At 39.4% G+C, this 27,109-nt stretch overlaps 1 protein-coding gene across 5 annotated transcripts in view; it reads right to left on the bottom strand.

Annotated features, from left to right (window-relative positions):
• The window catches only part of TPD52L1 (TPD52 like 1), a 78,097-nt gene that overhangs the window by 10,981 nt on the left and 40,007 nt on the right, over positions 1-27,109 (bottom strand). For all 5 annotated transcript variants that reach the window (XM_031456259.2, XM_064486719.1, XM_064486718.1 and 2 more), the window contains exons 2-4: positions 18,622-18,737; positions 10,542-10,690; positions 2,035-2,136 (exon numbers count right to left, since the gene is read on the bottom strand). In XM_031456259.2, coding sequence (XP_031312119.1) covers positions 2,035-2,136; positions 10,542-10,690; positions 18,622-18,737 — 367 coding nt within the window. The remainder of the gene's footprint in view (positions 1-2,034; positions 2,137-10,541; positions 10,691-18,621; positions 18,738-27,109) is intronic.

A 27,109-nucleotide genomic window follows, 5' to 3' on the forward strand; every position in this document is an offset into this window, starting at 1 on the left:
CCTGGGAAATAGGTTATCCATTATGCTAAAACAAAGCCACATTGAAACAGGAGGAAAGGCAGTCAACACAACCTTGGTACTATACTCAAAGAGTATGTCAACTGTGAAAACACAGTCTTCGTTCTTCACAACTTAGAAAAATGAGCAGAGTCTTTATGAAACACAGCATGCTCTTGTTCATGGCTCTCCCTAAGTTTTGGCCTGTGAGGCCACCTTGTAACTGAGACGGTCACTTAGTAAAGATAAAAACCAGCATTTATTTAGTGTGTGATACAGACTCTCTTCTGCCACTTGTATAATAACCTGATGACCGTGTTAAGTCTTATCTTCATTTATAACTGAGAACACCCAGGTCCAGGTGAGCTAAGCTATGCCTGGTCTTCTCATAACCCGACCACCTGAAGTCAGATTACTTGGGAGCTTGTTACAGATTCCTTGACGCCACCCAAGACCTACTGAGGTACAGTGTCGGGTAGAGAGGTAGAATCTGGAAATATGCATTTAAGCACGCTTCAGAGGGTCTGTAAGGGCCTCTAAAGTGGGAGAAACACTGTTCTAGCTGGCAGTTACTATGCTGCGATGCTGGTGTTCAAATGAAAGTTTTCAACTAGTGTGTGAACAATCACACTATTTTCTGTTCTATTCTATTTTATAAACATAGAAAAATATATTTTCTTGGATACAAAATGTGATAAAGTCTTTCCTATTTTTAAGAAATTAATTCATTTAGATAAATGTTTTAATGCCACTGAAATGACTACAAAGTTTATTCATAATAAAATTAGGGTTAATTAATAATCCAGAATGGTTACCTGTTTATCACACGCTGCCTCTGAAGAATTTTAATTGTTTTTCATTATTGTTTTATTAGCAAAAATGAAGCTAAAACAATATACTCAGATTCATGCATATGTACTTACTTAACTCTAGCCTCATGAATGCCAAGTTGTTAAGATGATGCATGAATATTGGGCACAATCCAGCAATTTTTGAAGCCAAAAAAATAACTTAAACATAAAGATATAAATAATTGCCTCTAGGTATCAAAGCTGCAGGGTAGTAAAGAAAGTAACAGTTTAAGAATCCAGTGAAATAGTACACACTTTTTTAAAAAGAAATGTAAAGCGTACTTGAGAAGGTTTTTAAAAATGAACTTGATTTCTCGAGAGAAAGATGACATTGATTTATAAAAAAAAAAAAACTTCCTTGGCCAAATTCAAAATAAACTATGATAGGTATTTAAACAAGCAAAAAATATGAGAGCAGCAATTCTATATAAAATAATTTCCTGGAATATGATATAAAAAATTAAAACGGTCAATACTACTTTTGTTTTTCTAGTGTCTATGGTGAGGTCATTAGGTTCTCAGGTCAAAATCCTGATGTTTACCCTAATTTTATATAATAAATACTGAAAATAACCAAAATGTACAGGGGGCTGGTTTAAAAGTTTTACTACAGCTATGCCCTGGAAGATAATAGCCATTAAAAATGAAGATGTAATAAACATTTATTAACGTATTCACAATATATTGCTAAAGTGAAGAAATAAAACTACCAGAAGCGCACACCATATGGTACTTTTTAGCATAAAAGAATAAATATCTATCCATTTATATATCTATGCATAGAAAAAATATATAATAGATGGCTATATGCAAAAATGTGACCAAGAATAATTTATCAGAGCATATTCCACTGAATGCATATTTTAATTTATTGTTTAAATGACAATGATTAAAATTCAGTGTGTGCTGCATTCTTTCAAAATCCTCCCTTATTACTGGGGATTAAGGGCACCCTCTATCTTCTATTTTTACTAGGTCAGGTCCTAGTGGAAAGGGCATCTCTGAGACCAGCCCCACTAAACTACCTTTAGGCAGAAAACATCTCAATATAAAAATGTATTTCAGTGACTGTCAGCCACGTAACATTTTAATCCATTAAAAAAGAATATGTTAAGAAGACCAGCCAATGGACAGACAATGCTCCCCTTCCCTCTCAGCCCCAGGCCCATGTTTCTCCCCACAGTACCTCATGTCTCCAAACTTCTTGCTGATGGCCGTCCCGACGTTGCTGAAAGCTGCAGTCGCCTTCTGCCCTGCGTGACTCAGGGTTTCATGTGTTTTCTTATAGCTAGAAATAAAACACAAAAATAAGAACACAGTTTATATAGCATGATTGCCTATAAAACATTCATCACCTTTCTCCTGACTTTGAAATTTCCCTTTCTTAAACAAATTTAGGAAGAAGATGATCCATAGAAGTAACTGTTTCTATTTATTATTTGGAGAAGACAGGTTGGCAGCTGCTAACCGGACAGGAAGTCAGACCATTAAATCTGAATTTGGGAAAAACATACAGATACAAGTCTAGATCTGAATGTGTAGATCTTTAATCACAAATAGTGGAACTGCTCTGAGAGTAGAGAATTATTTGTGTATTAACTCTATGAAGAAACAGTAATAGATAAACAACAAGCACCTACTATATAGCACAGGGAACTATATTCAACAGCTTATAACCTATAAGGCAAAGGAATATGAAAAATAATATATATCTATGTATAACTGAATCACTACACAGTATACTAGAAACTAACACAACATTGTAAGTAAACTATACTACAATTTAAAAAAAGAGAGACAATGAAAACTCTAGCCATCAAAGGCAAACACAAATTAGAAAATGCATATTTCAAAGGGCAATTTAAGCTTTTACTATTTATGTGGGTAAAAGCAATGACAAAAAGGCAAAATAGAACTAGCACTTATTTTTCTAATACTTAGAGCTTGGAATAAGAAGGGTATAAAATCTTAAGATAATATAGCGACTTTTTTTTCAACAGTTTTAGGAGTATAGTACTGCAATGGATCTGTTCAGAAACCTATATCAAGATATGGAAGCAACCTAAATGTCTGACAGATGACTGGATAAAGAGCTTGTGGTATATTTATACAATGGACTACTACTCAGCCATAAAAAAGAATAAAATAATGCCATCTGCAGTAACGTAAATGGACCTAGAGATCATCATCCTAAGTGAAGTAAGCGAGAAAGAGAAGAAAAACACTGTATGATATCACTCATATGTGGAATCTAAAAAAAAGAAAAAAGAGGACACTAATGAACTCATTTACAAAACAGAAACAGACTCACAGACGCAATAAACAATCTTACGATTACTGAGGCAAAGGGGGTGGGAAGGGATAAATTTGGGAGTTTGAGATTTGCAAATGTTAACCACCATACATAAAAATAGATAAAAACCAAATTTCTTCTGTATAGCACATAGAACTATATTCAATATCTTCTAATAACCTTTAATGAAAATGAATATGAAAATGAATATATGTATGTATATGCATGACTGGGACATTGTACTGTACACCAGAAATTGACACATTGTAACTGACTATACTTAAATTAAAAAAAAAAAAAAAGAAAAGAAAAAACAGCCTATGTCCCCACTAAACAGACATCTCCTAGGGACTAGGGAACGACCAAGGGGAATAAAGGTCAGAGACGAATCAGGTGAACGAGAGGTAATTCGTGTCTCTGGAGAGAGTAGTGTGAGTAGAACGGGGAAGGTGGGCCCCAGACAGTCCTGGATTGAGCAGAAAATGAGACATGAGAAGATAAAGGGAAGGAACGGCTTTTAGAGTAGTTGCCTAATTCTGCTTCCTGCAGAGGTACAAAAGTATAGTTATTCAAATTACAATTTTATTTTTACATTTTACTACAGGATTGTAGGTATTAATTATGGCGGGAAAATAGTTTTGATCATATGAAATCACACAATTTCAGGCAGTTGACAAAATAAAATATTAACATCTAACTTGTTATTAGTGGTAAGGCAGTTAAAATAGTACTAAAAGTAGACCAGAAATAAAAACCTTAATCATTATTACGAGATTTTAGGAGGTATGATCTTAAAATGGCACATACTGAGAATTCTTCAGAAGAAACATGCCATTAAATAGCTTTCCAAAGCAGTGTCTGAATGCTTGGTTTTAAAGGCATAGAGATAGCTTTTAAAACAAAGATGTAAATGTAGTAGTTTTAGCCTTAAAAACAAAAGAATTTATTTACAAATAAAGAAAAATGTGGAATTGTGATACCAGTTATATTTTTAGGAAGCTGACAAAGTTTTCACAAAGTAGTACCTGGGCCATGACATCAGATCTATGAGAAATGGCACTTAAAAAATGGAATCCACACATGATGGAAGTGAGGAAAGCACTATATTAAACATAGATGAAACATGTTCCTACACGATGGGCTGGGATTTGGAATTAAGCTCAATTCTAATTTTTGAGACTCTTCCTGCATACATTGTGATTTTGAAAAATATGAGAGAAAACTTTTCTATGCAGAAGTTTCTCATGCATATTGGTGAGGAAATAGAGTAATCCATTCAATACCCAAATAGAAGAGTTTGTATCATCTTTCCCCTTCTATTACTTTCATGTTCCATATCCAACACACCAAGAGACCTGTTGGTTCAACCTCAAAAACAGATCTGGAATCTCTACTGTATCACAACCTCCACTGCCGAAATTCCTGAGGGCAAGGATCACATTTTTTTTTTTTTAATGGAGGTACTAGGGATTAAATCCAGGACCTCATGCATGCTAAGCATGCAGTCTACCACTGAGCTACACCCTCCTGCCTCGGACTGCATCTTGTTCATCATCATGGTATCCTGAGTGCCTGAATCAACTAGAGCAAGAGCCACGTGAGGCCAAAGGGAGGAAATAGAGTCCAGGCGGATCTCCAGACTTTAGCTACAGGTGCGAGTCAGGACCTTGCAGCGTGAAGTTTCTAAATCTGGAGAAGAGCCATGGTGACCTTAAGGTGAGCAAGGGGCATTTGTCCTTGAGTGCTCTAAAGCAATTCCAGCAAATATCAGCTTTGCAGGAACCCGCACTTCCCAATAAGGCTTGAATCTGGTCCAGTGTTGAACCTTTCTTTGGCAAAGGTTTAACTGTAATAAGCAAATAGCAGCTCTCATTTATTAAATACTTTATATGCATGAACTCATTGAAGACTGCATACTGTTTTGTTTTGAGTATAAGTAACCTTCCTATTTTCTAGTGAAAGTCAACAGAAAAATAGGCTTTATTTTGCAGGAATTCAGTTTGGCTGCTAGAATAGGTAGCTTCCCCCACTAACCCCCACCTCAACTTTACTGAGGTAAAACTGACAAACAAAACTGTGAGATATTTAAAGTGTACATTGTGATGATTTTATATATATATTGTGAAAGGGCTCCTTTCCATCTAGTGAACTAACATATCCATCACCTCACATATATATATATATATATATATATATATATATATATATATATAGATGAGAACATTTAAGTTTTATCTTTTAGTAAATTTTAATCATACAATACAGTGTTATCAACTACAGTCATAACATTATGCATTAGATCCTCAGACCTTATTCATCTTATAACTGAAAATGTGTACTCTTACCAGCCTCTCCCTATTTCTCCCATACCCCTACCTCCAGCAATCACACTTGCACTTTCTATTTCCAGGAGTCTGACTTTTTTCTAGATTCTATATAAGTGATACCATGGAGCATCCATCCTTCTCTTTCTGACTTAGTTCACTTAGTCATGTCCATCGATGTTGTAAACAGCAATATTTCCTTCTTTCTTATGGCTAAATAATATTCCACAATATCTGTGTGTGTGTGTGTGTGTCTGTACATATATTTTTTCTTTACAGAATGGTAACATTTAACGGTTAGACAGGTGAGCTTCAAAGTGTTGGGTAAGCTTCTCTGCAAGCCAAATAAAAGGAATTCTATTGAATTTTCATGCAGACTCCTCTTTTCATGTCTTACTAATTTGAAAGTCAGTATTAATAATCAAAAGGAGAAAGCATGTCATCTTCTAAAGTGTTCTGACTTAGAGCATTTTTCTACATATAGAAAGAAGACAGATTTTAAAATTCAACACTTTTCACAAGGAGATATTTTCTAGCCCGAATCTACTTTCTATTACAGGACTTAAAAGAGAGCATTATTTTAACAGTGGCATCTGCAGCATTTCACCAAAGGCAGACAAAAAATTTAGGCTTCTTTTCTTCCGAAGATTCCCTAAACATGCTATCAAAACACAGATTTACCACTTGAATCTAGAAAAGTAGAACCTACTTGTGTGATAAGATGAAAGCTGAAAGGTAAGAAGAATGAGTGACCATGTGAGAGACTGGCTACATGATCTTTCAAAATTAGGTTTTTAATCTTCACCGGCACTTCTGAACCCCGGGGTACCACAACAGGCTCCTCGTAAAAAGAGATAATAATCTTTCCAGACCATAATGGTCTGGGAGTCTTAGAGGCATAGAATCAAAGAGTAAATAAATCATAAACTAAGTTTCAATTTTCAAGCATTGTGCATTTTGTCAATGCTCAATGTTAAGAGTTTTACTCCTCTGTTAGAGTTTTACTTTCCAAAAAGATGGAATGGCTTAAATTCCATCCCACGAACTTCTCCCCATTTATACACTTACCATTTGGTCTGTGGTACAACTCAGAGGGGTTTGTTAGTGGGGCAGTTTCATGGGTTAGCAAAGGTTGAACACTTATTAAAATGAAGCCAACACTACACTTCCAAATTCCTATTCCTTCTACTACAGAAGAGATTCAATTTCTCCTTCAGTGGCCTCCCCACCTCTTCTCCCCAAAAACACCCACCTCCCCTGTGCCTCCTCGAAGCCTAAAAATGTTAAAAAGCAGCAGAGAAGAAAAAAGAGGGTGGAGGGAAATTTTTTTGGTGCGTGTTCTTGGATTCTTTCAAATCAAGGCACATAAAAAACGATGACAAAAATAACAGCAACAACAAACCCAGGGACACAGATGACCTCTTGACCTCCCACTGTGTGGTTATCTTTCTATAAAGGACATAATTTTAGTCTGCCATGTAATTATTCCTACTCATCTGGTCCTTTTCCAGTTTGAACCCTACCATAGACTAAAATATGCCAAGATTTTTCATTAACATATCATAGATTTTCTTTTCATTATAAATCAAACTAAATAGGTCATGATTGCTTAATCAGTATGCAAAGCATAGCTTCTGGGATACGTGCAATATTCTGACAGCTAAAATTCTTTTGAGGGCTTTGAAATGTCATTCTATCCAACCTAACCCTACCCCAGCTCATCATTCCCTCACATCAAAGTTTGCATCCTGTGAGGTGTAGGTCTAGTTCTACAATGGGTATCATGGACACTAATAGTAGGAATTTAAATATTCAGGGGAAAAATAGACTCTGTTATCACTGTCCCCCCCTCCCCACCCACCAACACACTATTAGGACTTTCCACCTTCCCTTAGCAGCCATGAAAAAGGGGTGGGAGAAAGACGCTCTCCCGAAATTAAGTTGCTGGTAGACATAAACCTCCATCTTAAGAAGGAGATCTATTCTTTACAAAGGAAAGTTCACATCATTCTTAGAGGTTAGTGGTCCACAATCATTTGTGTCTATTAAGTAATCTCAGAGGAAGTCTCGTCGAGTCCTGTAGCTTTCAGTGCGATACATAAATGACTCCCAAATGTCCATTTCCATCCCGGACTTTTCCTCTGCATTACCCTCTCCACACACAAACTTGTTTCTCTGCTGGGCAGCTCAGACTGCGCACAGCCGAAACAGAATTCTTGGGTGTCCCCACCAGGCCTGTTTCCTAGAATAGCAAACAGGTCTACAAAGTGACGCCGTTCTGCACTCACTGAATCTTCACCTCCTGTGACAGTACTGATAGGACCTTATTTCATGGAGGCCGCGGGGCTAGATTTCAAACCAAGCACCTGGAGTCCATAGCCCATGGGCCTCACCACAATGCTATACCCCGACTGCTGTAACTAGTTCCAATACTCAATGTGTAACCCGGGTCAAAGACCTAAGAGTCACATTAGATTCCTCTATTTTCCTCATCCCTCACCTCCAAACCACTGGGAAGTCCCACTGGCTCATCCTCAGATCCTGTCCCCAGTCTGTTCATGACTCTGTCATCACCCACCTGGGCTACTTCAAGCCTCGTAAACGACTTTCTGGTTTCCATTCCTGCCTCTCCACAACCTATATTATATGAACTAACCAGTGTGTTCTTCTCCAAAGGTGAATCAGAACAAGACACTTCCTGTTGCAAATTCTCCAACGGCATCCAAAACTCTTGGAATAAAATCCTCACTCCTCCCCTTGGTCTGGGAGGCCACAGAGGCTCAGACCGCATCTCCTCTCACTACACTCCAGACACAGCGCTCTCCTTGGCCTCCGCAAACCTGCAAAGCTAGGTCTTGCCTCTGGGTCTTTGGAGCAACTTTTCCCTCAGCCTGAAAGCTCTTCCCCAGGTGATCCCAAGGCCAGATCTTTTTGTCATTCAGGTCTCGGCCCAAAGAAACCTCTCAGGACAGGATTTCCCTGACTGGGACTCAATCAAATCCGTGTCTACTCTCTCCCGCAAGTCACAGTCCATAACCACTTCAGCAGAGGAATTCCTGACAGTACCTCATCGGTTTGTTGCTTGTGTCTTGCTCTTTGCTCTTTTAACAGTCAGAGAGATTATGAGCTCTGTCCATCTGGCTGAGCCCTACATCCTGAGGGCTTAGATTACCTCTGGGTAACAGTGCCTAGTAGCAGACACCAACCAACACTTGTTGAGTGGATGAGCTGTCACAACCCCTTAACAGTTTTCTATTGCCAGTGGTTGAAAAATAACTATTATAAACAGATCACAAGACCCCGTGCAACAGCCCCTGCCCCTTCTCCTCCATCTCAATAGCGCTCAGTAACGAATGGCTTTTCCTTAGAAGGAGCTGTCTCAGCCAGCCTCAACCAGCTGTCTCCCCTAGGATGCTCCTCTGGCCGCTTGTGGCCTGACTAAACTCCAAATTGTCTTCAGAGTTCTATCTAAATATCTCCATCCCCTGCTCTACATCCCCACAAAACCCTGTGTCTCCCTTCACACCACTTTTCCCACTTCTCGGGATCGCGTTACTTGTAACATCTTGTAAAATAAACAAAAACAAAGCTCTGTTTTCCTGACTAGACTTTACACTCAATAACCCCAGGGAAGAAGTCTGTTTTAGTCATTCAACAAAAAGCCTGAAACTAAGCACACTGCCTGACTAGAAAACCAATCTGTTTTCTCAAACACGGGAAAACCAGAAAGTACGTATTCTCCCCTGTGAGAGGCCTTCCTGGAACTCACCCACTCTAATTTCATGGCTCAGGGCAACTATGAATCATTCCCCCCACCGCCCCGTTCCAGCCCTGGCCCTTCAGACCCAGGGCAAACTGGACACACCCTCTGCCCAGTATTCCCTGCTCCCTCCCTCCCTTCAGCCACAAAAGAGCCAGAACGGCCCCGTCCTCCGCTGGGTTCTTGTATCCCCCCAGTGTGGTCAGGGAGGCCAAGCAGAAAGATCCTGCCTGGTTCTGACGCCCCAGAAGGAAGTTCAGATCAGTGTGAGTGGAAGCCCCAAACCTGGATTAAATACAGATGCCTTCAAACCCAGGGAATCAGAGATGGCTCAGCCTCATGCTGTCAGGGCCACCAAACAAAGTATAGGTCACCAAAGTGCAAAGACAAAAACCCAAACTGCTGACATACGCTCAATTAATTCAGTGCCTAAAATTCAGCTATCCTGAATTTACAGGAGATTGTTCATATGGTGTTGCAATATATATTTTAAACTGATCAACACCAACGTGTAGTTTCGTATCTTTTTCCAAAATTGTCATCATCAGGTTGGGGAAGGTTGGTTCACCTCTGGAGATACACTGATGGGCAACCTGGCTCCAGCCCGCCCTGCTCTGGGCTGTGCCCTGACCTGTCTGGATGTGCTCTTGGGGTGCATGAGAACAGAAGCATATAGGACTGCTAGGCTCGTGTAGGTGGAGAGAATATTCTCCTTTACACAGAAACTCAGAGAACCACGGTGCGAGACGTCCCGCTCCTCTTAGACTGAAATCCTCATGCAAAAAGCACCTTCACTAACGCCTTAAATCTCAGTCCTCAGGTACCAGCAGGCAAAGCCGGCCCCAGCCAAACTGAAATAACTGTTGTCCATCACGGGTGCCTTTTCTTACCACCAGGCCCCTCTGTGTTCAGGAGAAAAGTACCAGCAAAGACAAAAATTGCTTCCCACCTAGATATTAGAAATGCAAGAGCCCATTAGAATTTTATGAGAAAACATAAGGAAAAATATATATACTTAACAAATGTTAAAAATATATATATAATTTTTTAGGAGAAATAACTTTATGCAACTCCATAAAAGTAGTCTGAGTGAAAACAGAGTTTTGGTGAAAAAAGTTTGATTTCATGGAGCTACTTGATAGAGTCTGCATCATGTAACATATTAATGATTATTCATATTTCTTATTTTACTTCTAGAGAAATGATTTTTTCCTAGCCACCAGGACCAAATCAACCTCACAGAAAAAAAAAAATAAAACAGAAGAGGCAAGATGGAAGGCTGAGTGGCTTTTTAGATATTCAGTCCATGTACTTACGCAGCGGTGGTCTGCACGTCATGCCAGCTTCTGCTGAAGTTCTGTTTTAATTCATTCATCAGGTTCATGCCGAGTTTTTGTTTTATCTCAACCAGATGCCTTTCTTTTGCTGATAAAACCTGTCGTAATGTTGTAATTTCGTCTTCCAGCTACAGGTAGAGGGAAAACGATGCGGAAAGAGGTCAGACCAGCTGAAACACACACCAGCGAAGGCTCTCTGCACCCTCTTGTTTACGCCAGCCTGAGTGTGGCCTTAGCAAACACATCCTGTAGAGAAGATAGTCTAATATTTAAAAATGAAGATAGATTGTTTTTTAGTTTTAATGATTCTAAAAGTAATCACTCCTTCTTGTAAAATAATTCACTCAAACAGAAAAATGAAAAGAAAATAAAAATCATGTGGAATCTACTAATAGCTACTGCTTAATTTTTTGGTTTCTAGTCTTCCAAATGTTTTTCTAAAATTAAACACAGATATAACTTCTGAACAAAAGATTGGGTTTTTTACTATATGCCTAGTTTTATAAACAACTTATTTTTAATTGTCTCTGAAGAGTGTTGTTTCTTTTTTGCCAGCCACATCTATTGTACCTGGTGGTTTTGCCAAGCTCGTGCCTCAGGAGGGAATGAACAAAAGAGGAGAGAATGTATGTAAGGGAGAGATTTGTCCTGAATATTATTTTTAACAATTTTAGTGACATGTAATTAGCATACAATAAACTGCACACACTTAAAGTGTACAATCTGTAAGTTCTGATATATGTGTACTCCTACGAAGTCATTGCCTCAATCAAAATATGAACATATCATCACCTCCAAAAGTTTTCTAGTTCCTCTTTGTAATTCCTCCCTCCCTTTTTCTCTCCTCTCCCAAGGCAGCCACTGATTTTTCTTTCACAAGAGTTTAGTTTGCATTTTCTGGAATTTTATATAAATTGAATTACACAGTTCATGCTCATTCTTGCCTGACTCTGTTCACTGAACCTAATAATGTGAGACTATCTGATTCGTCCACGTTGCTGCACTACCATGTGGCTGAAATCACTGGGAACCTAGTTTTGTAGTTATACCAGGCATTACTGTAGTTTCCAATGTGTAACAAAAATAATGGGAAAATTTTTAACTTGCAGAAAGAAATTTAAAATGTAGAGGAGGAGAAAGAGCTAAACATCTTGATGGTCTCAACTTTATATCTATGGAACCCAAAATATTTATTCAAAATTAGGGGAGGCAATGGAATATTCATTAGTTATTTGGGGGTAGGAGGAGTGGGTAAAGGATTCAGTTTTCCAATGAAGTCCTTGATCCCAAAAAAGTGATAGAAACATTGAAGTGACCAATTTACCAAGCATCATCCTAAAGAAATATAAAACCCCACGTCTGATAATTTAAAAATCAAAGCATATGTTAAAAGCCACTTCTAGAGAAAATACTTCTAATGATGGAGACACCAACTCAGTTACTCAGTTGGGTCTATTCTCAGATTCTCTGAAGAAATTCTCACCATTTCGATAAAATATAAGACATACCTCCTAAAGCTTTCATTTATTTAGCAGTGATCTAAATATATGCCAAAATATCTATTAAACAAATCCCAGAAGGTGAAGAAAACAGATGATCTTAAATTATATTAAACTGCAAGATTGAAAATGGCCAATCTCATCTCTTTCTGAAGAGCAGAGAGTCCTGTCACAGCAGAAAGGCCTTTAATCACAAATGCTTTAAGTGACTACCCTGGTGAGATTCAATTCCTTATTTGACTAATGAGATTTTTTTGGCCTAGTTACACCAGTGGTTCTCAACTTCAGTTTATATAAAAGTCACTCAGATTCCAGAAGTAGGCCCTTTCTAATGCCCTGAGGTTCTAATCTCTCAAATTTGATGGGGCCAGTCTACATATATTATTTAACAAGCATTTCCAGATATTCTGATGCAGGTAGTATGCAAATACTACATTTTAAGTACCTCTATAAGCCATATCACATTCATTTAGGAATGAGCTGGAGTGCAGGTAAGTCATTAATTAGAGTATTTAAGATATCTTTTGTCCTTTAATTTTAAATTAATCATGTCCTCATTAGAAACTAATGTCTGGTTCTTTGCTTTCTTGACCCATAGAAGATCTCCTTGTAGGATAAATATTTATGCACAAAATTTGATATTTAAACTTGATTACCTAAATATGAATGAACGGGAACTAAGTGTTGGCAAGGATGTGGAGAAACTGAAACCCTTGTACACTGCTGGTGGGAATGAAAAATGGTTCAGCCACTGTGGAAAATAGTCTGACAGTTTCTCAGAAAGTTAAACATGGAATCACCATATGACCCAGCACTTCTACTCCTGGGTATAGCCCCCAAAGACTTGAGAACAGGTACTCAGACAAATACATGTATATGTGTGCTCATAACAGCACTATTCACAATAGCCAAAAGGTTAAAACAACCCAAACATCCATCGGAGGATGAAAGGATAAACAAATTGCGTATATACAATGGAATCTTATTCAGTCACAAAAAAGAATGAAGTACTGATATATGCTACAACACAGATGAATTGCAAAAACACTAGGCTAAGTGAAAGAAGCCAGACACAACAGATCACATATTGTATGATTCCATTATCTGAAATACACAGAATAGCGAAATCCACAGAGAGAGGATGCAGACTGATGGCAGTAGAGAAGAAGGGGAAATGAGAAGCAATTGCTTAATGGGTATGAGGTTCCCTTTTGGGGTGAGGAAAATGGTCTGGAGCTAGATAGAGGTGGTGGTTACACAACATTGTAAGTGTACTAAATGCCACTGAACTGTTCACTTCAAAATAGTTAATTTTATGTTGTTATATCAACTTATCTCAATAAAAATGCAAAAATTATAAATTGACTAATGAATTTAGCTTCAATATGAAATTTATGTTAGAAAACTGAAAATTTACTTTTCTATTTAATCTGCTGTATGACATAAAACATCTAACTGAAATCCAGAAAAGAGAAGTATTTTCATAAACTATTAATTATCAGTATGGTGTTTAAGATTAAGAGTATTTGGTCTCTTGTACACACTGCTTCAAGTCCTGCCTCTTCTCCTTGTTACCCCTGCTTTGGCTAAGAGTATGGAACAATTAAGATTAAAATGTAGATAATATCTGGGAGGGTGTGACAGGCCATGGGTTGCCCCAACATTTGGTTAAACATTATTCTGGGTGTGTCTGTGAGTGTGAGTCTGTGTAAGAGTAACATTTAAATTGGTAGACTGAATAAAGCAGACTGCACTCCCAAAGTGGGTGGGCCTAATCCAGTCAGTTGAAGGTCTAAATAGAACAAAAATGCTGCCCCTCCCCTGAGTAAAAGGGAAATCTATCTGCCTGACTGCTTTTGAGTTGGGACATTGTTTTGTCCTTCTGTTTGCTTGTTGTTTTTTTCTGCCCTGCTTTTAGAGTCAAATGATAACATCAGCTTTTCCTAGGCCTTCGGACTTGAGCTACCTCATCAGCTCCCCCGGGTCTCCAGCTTGCTGATTGTAGACCTGGGGACTTGCCAGCCTGCAGAATCACATCAGCCAAGTCTTTACAATAAACGTCTTTCTCCATACATATGTACCTCCTATTGGTTCTGTTTCCCGGGAGAACCCTGATTAATACAGAGGGGTGTTACAATAAGACACTTGGTTATGAAGACTTTGGTTGTTCACTAGCTCAGTCCAGAAAGAAGGAAAGTCTTGATGAAAAAATCTGAGAGAGGAAGGAAGAACCTAGGGCACTCTGTAAGCCTAAGAGACAGGTGGCTTGAGGGCACTGAGTGTTTTTCTTGGGGAACCACACACCAAAGGAACAAGGAAGATCCAGAAAAGGCCTGCTGACTTAATACTGCTGTCTGGTATTTTTCCTACTCTTCTTAATGCTATTTTTCTTGAGTCCTTTTATCTAGGGGACATTGGCAGTGCATGACTGTTATATAATCATAAATTTACAGTACTGATGCCAACACTTCATCCTTTTCAAAAGCCAAGTCATATTACGGAATACTAAGCATACAATGCAGCTTAGCGAAATCAAAGTGGGAGCGGGATGTTAGTAGTACGGACATATTGAGCAAGTTTATTTAAAAAGGGAGAGAGAGGGAAAAAAAACCCCCACAGAATAGACGTGAAAAAAGATGTTAAGAGCAGCTGTCGGTGAGACTAATGAGAACAAATATCTGAAACAAAATAGTATTTCTTTATGTGTTGGCAAGGTTTGTAGAAAAAACACATTCCATTTCTAGTATTTACAAACATAAATATTTGTCGATGCTATAAAATGATTCGAGGTAATTGTTAAGTCTTAAATTGAGCTCCTTCTGTGCACAAGCCACGGCACCAGATCAGAGGTGATACTGGTCTCACACTGAAGGAATTTTTGAAAACACACATATCGCATGACCACAATACCAAACTCACGACCAAAGCGTGTGAATAACAGGTTCCTCTTTTAAAATGCAGACTTTGTCTGGGATGCAGCCTCTCGGACAGTACTGGCTTATTTTATGTCTCCCCTGCCGGGCACAGGCCTTCCTACGGACAGCACCGGGTATGCACAACAGCATGCTGGCTGTGGGGCTGAATGCAGGTGCAGACTCGCCCAAGGTCTGAGGGCTTCCTCGTGGGGATATAAATCACAAAACAGGGCCAAGTAAAGCCACGTGGGGCTGCGGGGTGGGATCCAGCACAGCCAGCAGATAGTAGGACAATCTGAGGAAACTAGGGAGAGGAGTGCACAGAGGAGGACACAGGGTGCCTGGCACACCCTGAGACCCCTTTTAATAAGCAAAGCAGTCAGCGGTAAGAAGGCCTCCTACACAAAGCTCTCGCTCTGGATCATGGCCACAACTGACTGCCTGACTCAAAAGCGATCTAAGGTAATTATGGATAGGAATGTACTTACTGCCATTTTAAACCTTGTTTTCCAGTTGATTTTGTATTTTTTCTTTGTTCCTTTTTCTTTTTATCTTCCTTTTGGTGGTTTGATGATTTTCTTTGCAATCAACTATACTTTAATTTGAAAAAAACGCAATCTAATAGCATTTTTATAAAAATATAAATTATTATCAAATAGGCTGTGAGATGCCCTGTTACCCAAGTGGCTAACACACCCAGAAGGATCTTCTCTCAAACACAGAGAGGGGAGTTGCTTGTGACTAGGGGCCCTGGGAGAATGTCTGCAGAGAGTTGAGGCAGAGAAGCTGAGAGGTCAGCCAGACGTCTCAGTTCTTCGTACAGCCAGCTGTGGGGCTGCTGAGAGGATGTGCTTTGTATCCTTGATACAATGAAACCCTAGCACCTCAGGCAGTCTGAATGCATGTGTGATCTGATTGGTGTATGTGTGTGTGGGGGGGGGAGGGGTACTTATACAAGCTACAGGCACTGTAGAAGGGAGAAAGTGGATTTAAAAAAAGAAAGAGCATAAAGCAGAGGTGGCCTGAGGTAGAGGGAGAAGAAATGTAAATGTGAAGAGGAAAAACAGCAAAGATACACTTCCTTTGCTTTCGCTGGGCCTGTGGCACACAGGGTGCCCAGGGCCTCTGGAAGTCACGCTGCCACCTTTGGCACGATGCATTCCTTCATCTCTTAAGAATCCAGAAATAAGAGACAAAAGGCATGGAGGCTAATGCCTTCTAAAGGATGAAAACATCAATCCTCGTAACTTGAGCACAGAAACAAGGAGTCTAATGTTATTTTTCAGAAGTCAGGCTCAAAGAGTCTTAAGGATGAGACACGCTGGAAGATTATTAATGTGGTCAAATGAGACAAAAATTTGCGAAAACTGCTGTTTTTTTAAATATTCTATGGGGGCATCAATTGAGAAGTAAGGCTTACTGTTTTTTGATTATAAAAGTAACACATACTCATTGTTGAAAGTTTAGAAAATACAGAACACACACACACAAAACACAGATGTAAGTATGTGTATATATATATATATATATATGTATGTGTGTGTGTATGTGTGTGTGTGTGAGTGTCTGCGTATATTTAGAAGTATAACTCTAAAGGGGTTGGGGGTAAGACTGCTTTCCTAAATTGGCACTGGCTCCACTACCATTTGGCTTTTTAAGGTTCTGGTGTTTGGTCTCTTCACTCTTCACTCAGATTTAAGCCTTACAAAGGGAGAGTCTGTGGTCTTAACATTTTGACGGAGGGAGGCTGTGGCTGTGAGGCTGACACGCTGAAGAAGTTAGCAGAGTGTGAGAATCGTAGAACAGGAGTACAAAAGATGAAGATCTGGGACGCTTCAATCATCTTTAGAAGCCAGGGTGGGCCCTGCCCCTCAAGCATCGGGGCTACTGAGGGGCCGGGTCCTTGTCTTTCCATGCTTTGCCACTTGAGGGCTGGCACTTTTTTAAGTAGGAAAAATGGGTGTTATTCTTATTTACTTTTTTGTAAAGTGATTTTCAGTCTTCTGTTTGAGGTTTGGGGTGACCCTTGTCTGCACTGTGTACAATAATCATTTCGCTCTGATTTATTGCTTGCAGCGCGGTACTGTGTGCTAAGGATTGGTCCCCTCCTGGGACGCGTTGCCATAACAATGGTAATAAAACATCTCTTTGTTAAAAAAAAAAAGGCTCTCTCTCTATATATGTATAGTTATGTATATGTATATATGGTTATATATATGGTTATAGACAGATATATGGTTACATATGTATTATAACCCAGTAATCACAGAACCCAGAAAAATCAAGTCATTTGATGAAAGTTGTTCCGCTACAGAGGTTAGGTACAAACTTAAATTTAGACAATAACAGTGAAGAAGTTAACTTTCAGCTTAGAATCAGTTGGCTGACCCCAGTCTGCAGAACACAATCTTTGGACATCATAGCTAACATGAACAGGTCATGAACCAGGGTTCTCGGCCTTAAGAAAATGTGGAGCTAGGATGTTCTCTGTGAAGGCTGACTTTGGTCTGTGCACTCTGGCAGGTACGGCCAATCTGAAGTAAACGAGGTGGTTCTGGATCAGTGGCCACAGACAGGCCCTGCTAAAGAGCCAGACTACTGGATTTGACACACTGTCCTTACGGAAATAATTTCTGCTGTTCTAGGAGAACAAGCTGCTCTTTTATTTTATCATGAAGTTAATTTAGAGCATGTCCTGTGAAAGCACCTGAAAAGTCTTTAATATTATGAGCTGTCATAAACACACACTATCAGAACCACAGAGGTTGGAGAGTTTGGAGTGGGCAAAGCCAGAGGAGGATAAGGTGCAGCTTAATTTAAAGCTGTCTCCAGCCTGTAGAGGAGGCCAGAGCAGAAGGAAGGCAAAGCCTTGCTTCCAGCTGGACCAGAAGCCTCCTGCCCACTGAGCCAAGGATTCAGAGCGGGGTCTCTCCTTCTTGCACGACCACTTATTTTACTTGAGAAATTCTCTTTCTCCTGCCCCTTTCTCCTAAAGTGTGAATGCTGCTTAGCAAAGTGTTCACAGGTTACTGGGTGCTGTGAACAAATGGCTTGAACCAAGAGCCGTCTTCATGACGAGCCAGGCATCCTCCTCAACTCTAGGTCCAGATGCCCACAGCAGCTGCACAAGATCATTGCAGCTTTCCTCTCTACCCCTAGAGCTTTGTTTTTCTGACAAAGAACATATCAACTTAATAAATTCAGTTGCTTCTATGACTGACTTTTCTGTTATAAAAATAAATCATGTCAAAGTATTTATTGAGCTAAATTGCTGACCTAAAACAAGAACGGCTCTTAAACAGCTTGTATCTGTACCAAGGTCTTGTACGAATTCCATCAGGTTAGTAAGTGATTTATGGTCCCCCTTGCATTATGATACTAAAAAGAGTAAGAGGTGCATATTTACAAATAATTATTGTTGTTTAAGAAGCTTAACCATTTGTTTTCCTACAGCCACCAATGAGTAATGGACTGTTAGCATTACAAAAATACCCTGGAAAAAGGAATCATCTTGCAACATATCACTTACTAAATTTTGTTAAGTGAAAGACAACATAATTGTAATATGGAACTTATATCAAACTATTAATATTTCTCAAAATCCAGAGACAGACATAGTAACAATAGGAAGATTACTAAACCTACCTGAACTAGTTCTGCCTTTAACTCTTCTTTTTCCTCCTCAGAGAGCATGCTAGAGAAATCTGCACCAGCTACCGTGTCTTCATCTCTTTCGTGCAGTGGTTCTGTCTCCAACAAACCTTTAGGTAAGATGGATAAAACATAATGCAATTTAATAAATGAACTTAGCCAACTTCTAGTTCTACAGTCTGGAGGACTAGATACTCCTACAACTAAAAATTCCAGAAAAAAGAAATCTTTCTAAATGTGGGATGAGCTGCCAAGAAAGTAAAGAATACTAAGAATCAAAAAACCAAGTGGAAGTGGGAAGTCAGAGATGTAAACAAAACAAGTCTTCATTAGTTCTACATCTGCCACCCAGAGGAATCCCAGCGTTGGTTTTCTCTGTCCCATGGGGTGCAGGGGCAGAGGACAAAGCCCAGGCCACCCAAGGAGAGTAGTTTCCAGTGAGGTCCCTACATAAACCTGCCTCCCTACAGGGCTACATCCTAAGAATAAGGTGACCCGGAAATAAATACCTTCACTCCCCTCAGGGATCTACTGGGCAGATCGCCTGTCTTGACATTCAGTTTGGAATGGATAGACCAAAAGAGCTCCCTCTGAGAATTCATAACCTCCCTGGGTGGTCCAAAAGAAGCTCGAGATAAAAAAGTATTAAAACTTTTTCCCACTTCGGATGTGGAAACACGCAGCTCTGGGACCCGGAGCAGCTGCAGCTGTGAGGGATGGGCCCTCCTGCTTCCATATACCAGGCTGGGACAAGGGAAAGGGGGAGCTGAAAATAGAAAAATCTAAGCTAGAGGGTCATTTCACTGAGGAATTGAGTATTATTTAAAAGGACTTTAAAATGATTGCATTTGAATGGATGAAACCTATTTTTCTTCCCTACTACCCAAAGCCTGAGGATAGTAGGGGTATAGGTCTAGGTCAAGTACAGGTTTAAAAAACAAAATGGAGCACATGTATATACACCGAGATGTAGTGTGAATAAATTCTGCAATCCTGCTATTGGAGTATTTTGTGCCTAAAGACAGCCATTTTGCTTTTATTTATATACAACAAAGTATATAGATTTGTTTTAATAAAGGTAACAAATGCCCACAGGTCTGACTCTCACGCAGGAACTGTGCTTCTCCATTGGCCAGGTGACATCTTGGAGGAGCAGGAAGGTCTTCAAGTACTTGTCAAATGCTACCATATGCCCTCGTTCACTATACCTACAATCAACCAATGACGACTCACTTAAGTCCCGCGTACGGGGCGGAACCAGATCCAGCTGAGAAGTCACTGTGGGCCAGTCTCAGCCTTTGCTAATGGGACCCTCACTCATGGGACCTGGGTTCAGAGTCTGGCTCAGTCACAAGTCACTGGGCTCTAACTTAGGCTAGTGTAACTCCAAAGCCTATGCCCTTCCCTGTCTTACAACCATTTGAAGAATAGTAAACAAAATGTTGGCAAGTATAATTCAGGAGTGAGTTTGGATTAAGGCGTCTCCCATGACCTTGAAATGAATTCACCCATTGGTATCAACATACTTTTTTAAAACTGAAGTATGGCTGATTTACAATGTTGTGTTAGTTTCTGGTGTGCAACATAATGATTCTGTATCCTGTCAAGCACTCCAATGGCTTGGGTTGTGGCTTCATGCACATGACTGAAACAGTACAGACAGCTATGAATTAAAATGATTATGAACTATGATTTCAGGTCACTGACCATATCCTAAATTGTTGGTAAACATACAAAAGCTACAGAACTTCTTTTAAATGGCAAAATAATCTTGCATGTAGGTCTGTGTGCACCATATTTAGGAATTAACAAACAAATCTGGCTATGTAACCAAGCAAAGAAAGAAAAGTGTGTATTTTCAAAATGAGTAAAAAATTATCTTAGGACTTAATAAAAAATAATGCAATAAAATAGCTTAAATGAAAACTTACCATGTTTTAAATAATAAATTTAAGACTGTAATATTTATTACTTAATTATATTTTCCTCATGATGTTTGGCAAAAATAACTTCAGGCATTCTTTTAACGTAAAACTTCAAAATATCTCCATTTATTCCCTAAGAGAAAAACTATTGCGCTCATATCATTACTGCTGGATTTATGATTATCTCTAAGTGCACAAAAAACTAATACACGTTAGTTCGAGGGGGGTAAAAATTAAAGATATAAAACAAGTTTATATATTAGAATCTCTTCAGCAGATTTACTAAATCTACCACAAAAAAAAAAAAACCCAAAATAATATTTTTTATTCACCTCCCTTATTGGACTCTTTTCATTCATTTACCAATAACTTGAATCGAGCCCATTACTGAATCATATATACAGTAGATAAGACTTTAAATGTTTTCCCTGTTGCCCTGGAGTTTAGGTAGAGACTTCAAATGCTAAGAACAATATAATGGGAACTTTGCACTTCCACATCCTAAAATCAAGGTTTGAACCCTAATGCAAGACACGCCAATAGATTTTATAACTGGTTCTGCCAGGGCTGGGATAACCTATTTCTAGCCTTTGAGACTGGGGGAGACACATAAACCATGGCTGCTACTTGTGGCAGTCTGCAGCTTTCGTATATGCAGCCTCCCCACTGTTGAACACTGGGAAGACCCCAGAGTGGGCTTTCCTCTCCCAGGCACTCTCATATAGGAGTTGCTCAACTAATGTTTATTAAGTTAATCCCCTAGAATAGAAGATCAAGTGATCCAGCACTCTCGATGCCTTTTCTATATCTTTGCATTATCACATTTGTCCATCCTTTTTAACGTTCATTGCTATGACACAGTACTGCTTGCTGTGATTTAGGCTTTTATCACTACACACTCAGACTATTTAAAATCTTGGCTAAATTTTGCTGTTATTGTTGTTGTTTTTTGGTTATTTATTAATTTTTAATGGAGGTTCTGGTGATTGAACCCAGGACCTCGTGCATGCTAGGCACACACTCTACCACTGAGCTGTACCCTCCCCTCTCCCTTAGCTAAATTTTATCTCCTTGCCTGCAGTCTCTTTCCCCAGCACCCAATCTACACAACACTCAAATTAATATTACGAACATGTTACTATCATCATGTCAAAACCCAGTTTTAAACATTAAATGGATGTTTACATTTGAACATTCTTATACTAGCATTCAAAACTTTCCACGGCTGACTACAAGTGATGATTCCAACCAGCCTGCCTATGATTTTCCCACCAAGGCCTCCAAACCCACCAGGCTGCCATATGCAGTGTCCCTCAGCTGGGTTCTAGTCATGCCTATGTTTTTGTGCCACCCTATCTCTCTTGAAAGCCTCTGCCTGCTTCCTCCTCAGTTTCCCTTCCAAGAATCGCACCAAGTTGCCAACAAGAATAACAAGTTCACATGTTGTGTGCCTTAAATTACTCCAAAACGTTGGCTTTTTTGCTTTCTATATTATGATATACATTACTTTATATTTTACTACTAAATATTATATATAGTATAAGCTACGTTATAACTTACATTATAAATTGCAGTAAAACACATAATCTTATATATTACTATAATTACAGTTAAACAAGTTTATGAAGAAAATATTTCAGACACTGCCCTGTAAAAGTTTACTATCCTTCTTAAAATATGAAGCACACATGAGTCATCACTATTAATAGCATTGTTTCCTAAAGCTTTGGTGTCATTTAATAATGTGGCTAAAAAAAGTCAACTCTAATGCTCAGCCTGAAAATGCACTAATCAGCTGAATAAAGAGACTATGCTTTTTACTAAGTATTGTATCTGAAGATGCTCCTGAGGTTGTAGAAGATTAAATTACTTACACTCCATCTTTCCACTTTTTTTTTTTAAATATGCAGTGTAGGTGATAATCCACATAGTTAGATGCTGATTAAAATAGACTCTAATCTCCAAAGAAAAATCTGTGACTGGTCAAAACCTAACTTTGGCTAAGGATGGAAGTGACATCCTATTACAGATAGAGATCAACAAAGTATTTCCTTCCATTTCTCATTCATCCATATGTACAAGGTGGCTGTCTTCTGACTGCAAAAGGAAACATATGTTTGATAGAAGATTTTTAAGTACATTGTGTACTGATGAGGCCACCAAAATTCAACAGAATGCTTAAGTTAGCAGAAAGTATATGGCACCCAATACATAAGTACTGTGAAGCGCTGAAGGGCAGCCTGTCTTCAAGGAGCTCGAACCAATCAGGGATGCATGTAAACCCAAATTACCATTTCTGTGATGACGGTCTGACTAGGACTCTTACTCATCTCCAGGGATAGGAATGCCAGCTAGCCTGAACTGGCCCCATTCACCCAAGGCTTCCCTGGTCTCACACCCAACCCATGACTGCAGGATGCTTCTGAAGGCACTGAGAGCTGTGAGAAATTGAGGGACGGAGAGGCCCTGCTCACTCTATGGCTACAGTGGCATAGCCCCAGGCCATGGGAGTGGCCTACTTTGTGGCATCATTTTACTGGGCTCATTACAGAAAGTATCACTGCATGAAGACACAGATTTAATTACTGTGTAAGACTATGCAGGCTGAGATCCCCAGGTTGGCTGCATATCTGAGAGATGTCATAGTCCACGCTGTCATCTGGGGTTTGTTAGGTCCAGATATTTTACTTTGATACTTCACATTGTGATCAACCTCTTAGAAGACAATTTCTACTAACAAATCTTCTGGGAGGTTGATTTGCCAGGTAGACCAAATTCCTTATGGGTAATTCTGTGCTCTTTATTTTCTCAGAGCAAAATCTACTTGAGAAATCAAATGAGCAGCAAAAGATTATTTGGGAAGAACAGAGAGAGTTAGACGATTTCAAGGCATTGCAGCATTTATTCTGTATTTCAACCACATGATTCATTCTTTCTCCTTTGGATTATGAGGAATTTCATTCCCTGTTAACCCTAGGTGCTCCGTAACTATTTATGGAATCATTTAGTTAGCTAACATGACCTTACATATGTACTACTCAAAAGCTTATCAATTAAATCTGATGTTCAGTCAGGTGAGCGTCTATCTTTTTGTAGCGTTGAAGACAAAATCACCAAGACTTACGACCAACGCAATGGCCATTGACAGAAGTAGTAAATAACGTGGCAGCGAAGTAGCACCAGCACACATCAGTATATCAGCTGTCCTGGTACCATCACTCCATTTTTGTCACTGCATCTAGTCCCTTCAAGGACTGCATTAAGCCAGAGGCCAGTTTTCATTCTATCAGTGTTCTCCCTGAGTTTATACTTTTCTATTCCTTGATAAAACAATTCTAAGTTTCTACTTCCTTGAAAAAGATACAAGTAAATAAAGTGAGAAAGATTGGATGAATTAGGATCCTCAAGACATGATGGGTGACCCTAGGATGCTAACTACATTTGGTAAAAGAAAACACCTATGGCAGGTTCTTGTACAACATCCCAATAAGGTGAAAATTGATGTATACCTGGAACTATTTGTAGTAGTAATGCGTCTCTTCGTATCACCCAGGACATAGCTGTGTTATGCTTTCCAACCTCCATGTTAATTTATGTTGTTTAGAATATACCAATAAAGGAAAACTTTAGTTAACTGTGAATACTGTACAAAAATTTTTTTAAATGTTTTATAAGTGGGTCAAGTGAACAAGAATAGAAGACATTGGGTTTTCTGAAATGAAAGCCAGAAATAGAGAAGCTTAAGTTCCTTACAGTTGATGGGGTGGATGTGCTCCTCCAGGGGCTGCTTCTGAACTTCACTCCCGTGGGGCCAACGTGAACCACAGCCCAAGAGTGAGCCGCTCAGCCCTGAGCTTTTATTCCTCACACGAGGTCACCTGGTCCTACCCACACAAATGGCTTCTGCTGGTTACAAGCATTTCAGTGACCACACTCAAAATCACAGAAAAAAAACACGAAGGTAATTTTCAATTAAAAGATGTAAAATATTTATCGAGAATCTTCTTGGCTTCTCCAACTGCCTACATTTCAAGTAGAAGATTAAGGCATTTGGGATATTGTTCCCATTTCAAACCACTATTTGCGACTCTTGAAAGGCAAAATTTGATACCCACACAATAGATGCGCCCTGGATAAATCTGCAACTCAGACCAAAACAACCCCAAACGAAGTCATAAAAACACAGCCACAAATTTGTGAACAAAAAACCAAACAAATAGTTATGGAAAAACAGAAAACAGTTTATCGTCCTGATAGACTCCAGGAACTTCCTTTTCTGAATAAACTTCTCCATACATGAGGAAAAATAAAACTATGGCAGGAGTGTGTACAGACAAATCAAAAATAGGTAGACCATCTAAACCTTTAGATCATCTTTTTCTCTGTATCCCCATCTTCGTTTCACAACCCCCGCCCCATATACACATATTCAAATTTACCTCTCATGGAACTTATGGAAAAGGAAACTGAAACTGACAAAGCATAAACCCTCCAAATTTAACACTCAGCCTTATATTTTTGCCTCAAACAAAAAAGAAGACAGTCTCACTTTTATTACAAGAAAAGCTCAGAGTAATAAATTATTCAAGCAAATTCAAAAAAATAGAAAGTAACACTCATTTAAAAAACCTCTCCCATCTTCCTTCTTCTTACACCTCAGAAACAGACTTGAGAATTGAGTTTTCCATTCATTTATTTGATGAGTCAACCTGAGATACCTATGCTATAGCCGAGGGCCCTGGGACCAGTTTCTCCTCTCCTCCAACCCCCGAGGGAGGGAGACAGACACAAGCTTGCACCTGGATTGGCTACACTCCAGATCACCCTTGGTCATTCCTTGAGTGATCATGGGTCTTTGTAAAGGGCTATGTCATTCTTCAGGGCGAGTTCAGGAAAAATTGTAAAACCATTCCCTTTGCAATAGAAGACATCTTCTGTGGACACAAGCAGAACCAAATAGAACTTTTTTCCCCATGGCATATTTACAGAAAGAAGTAAACAGAAAGAAAGACTTCCATTGACTCAAGGTTTTTTGTTTTTGTTTTGTTTTTTAAATAAGGTTTTGAAGCTCTCTAGTCCTTACACAACATTATGGCTATGGTGAGGGTTAGAGAATGATGTTAGCATACAGCCTAGTGGTACCACAGCCAGACTTGAAGGCCTGATCATTTAAAAAGTGTTGTTCAGAGGTACAGGCAATCTTCCCTTGACTTTAAGCCATCAGTTCAGTAACATTCACAGTTTCACTTATCAAATCTTTAGCATTTCAAACAGCTGCTCTTGATAATGTCCAGGAGAAAATCTCCTTTTCTCCTGAAATCTGAGTAGGAAAATAAAGGCTAAGAGAGAGAGAAAGATGTGTTTCTGAATCATGAATGTTTAGCAGAAATAAAATATTCAAGAATTAGGAAAATTTAAGGCAAGACATACACAAGAAAATGCAATAACTAAATAAAATATGAGAAGACATCCTTTACTAGCAATAAGGAAAATGCAAATTATAATTGCAAAGTTGTACCATTTTTCATCTAAGAGATAAGCAAAAATACAAACGTTGGAGGCCAGCCTGTGTTGGCCGGGTTGTGGAGAAATGGGTCTTCCATGACCTCACTGGCTTCTGAACTGTGACAGCTGGCGGGGAGAGCCTCTGACCCTGCCACCACACTCTTGAGAAGCAGTCTTATAGGAAAAAAGGAGGAGACCTAAGAAGATAGGTATAAAATATTTATCGCAGCATTGTTGGTAGTGGTAGAAAACTAAAAAACCTGGATGCTCATCAGTAAGAAAACACCTGAAACAGGTACGGGATGCCCACATTGTGTACTGCTTTTCAGTTATTAAAAATAATGAACTGGATCGACATGCACTGACCAGGAGGGCTCTTCATGGCACACTGTTAAATGTGTAAAGCCTGCTGCTGGGTCACGTTGGCAGGGGACTCATTTGGGGACAGGAATGAAAATGCCTGGGGAAGGCAATCCCAAGCAGGCAGTCTCTGGTCCCCCACTTGGCTGAATAAGAATGGGCCTTGGGCCTGGAACCCCTCCTGAATAAGAGATAGAGAGCTTGCCACCCTGTGAGGGACTCTCCCCTGCTCAGGCCTAGCCAGTGCTCTTTTGCTCTGCTTAAGCCTGTGTGCCAGTGGCCCTCAGGTGCACCCCAGCTTTCAGTATTTCACACTCCAGAGGGGTGGGGTTGAGGTCACTTCTCTCTGCTGCTTATGGTGGTAGAAAGGAGAATGAGGTCAATGGCCCCAGTCAGCTGCTGGGTGAGGGAGGGGACGTGAGGCCATGCAGGACAGAGGCACACTGTTGAGGCTGCCCTTGCTCACTTTTCTGTGTAAGTGAAGCACTGATCCATCTGGTGCTTGACTGCACTGTATTTTCCTTGGCAACTCTAATATCATGATACAATGGACAGAAGTGTTTGGAGTCCTCTCCTAGGATTGGTGCACACTGTTCTCCTCCCTCGGGATTAATAACCAGCACACAGTACTTGGCTCAACAAAAATACCTTTTGTATGTGAACAGGAATGTCCATGTGTTTATAAGAGCACT

This window comes from Camelus dromedarius, chromosome 6 (genome assembly GCF_036321535.1).
Source record: "Camelus dromedarius isolate mCamDro1 chromosome 6, mCamDro1.pat, whole genome shotgun sequence".
NCBI classification, from domain to species: domain Eukaryota; kingdom Metazoa; phylum Chordata; class Mammalia; order Artiodactyla; family Camelidae; genus Camelus; species Camelus dromedarius.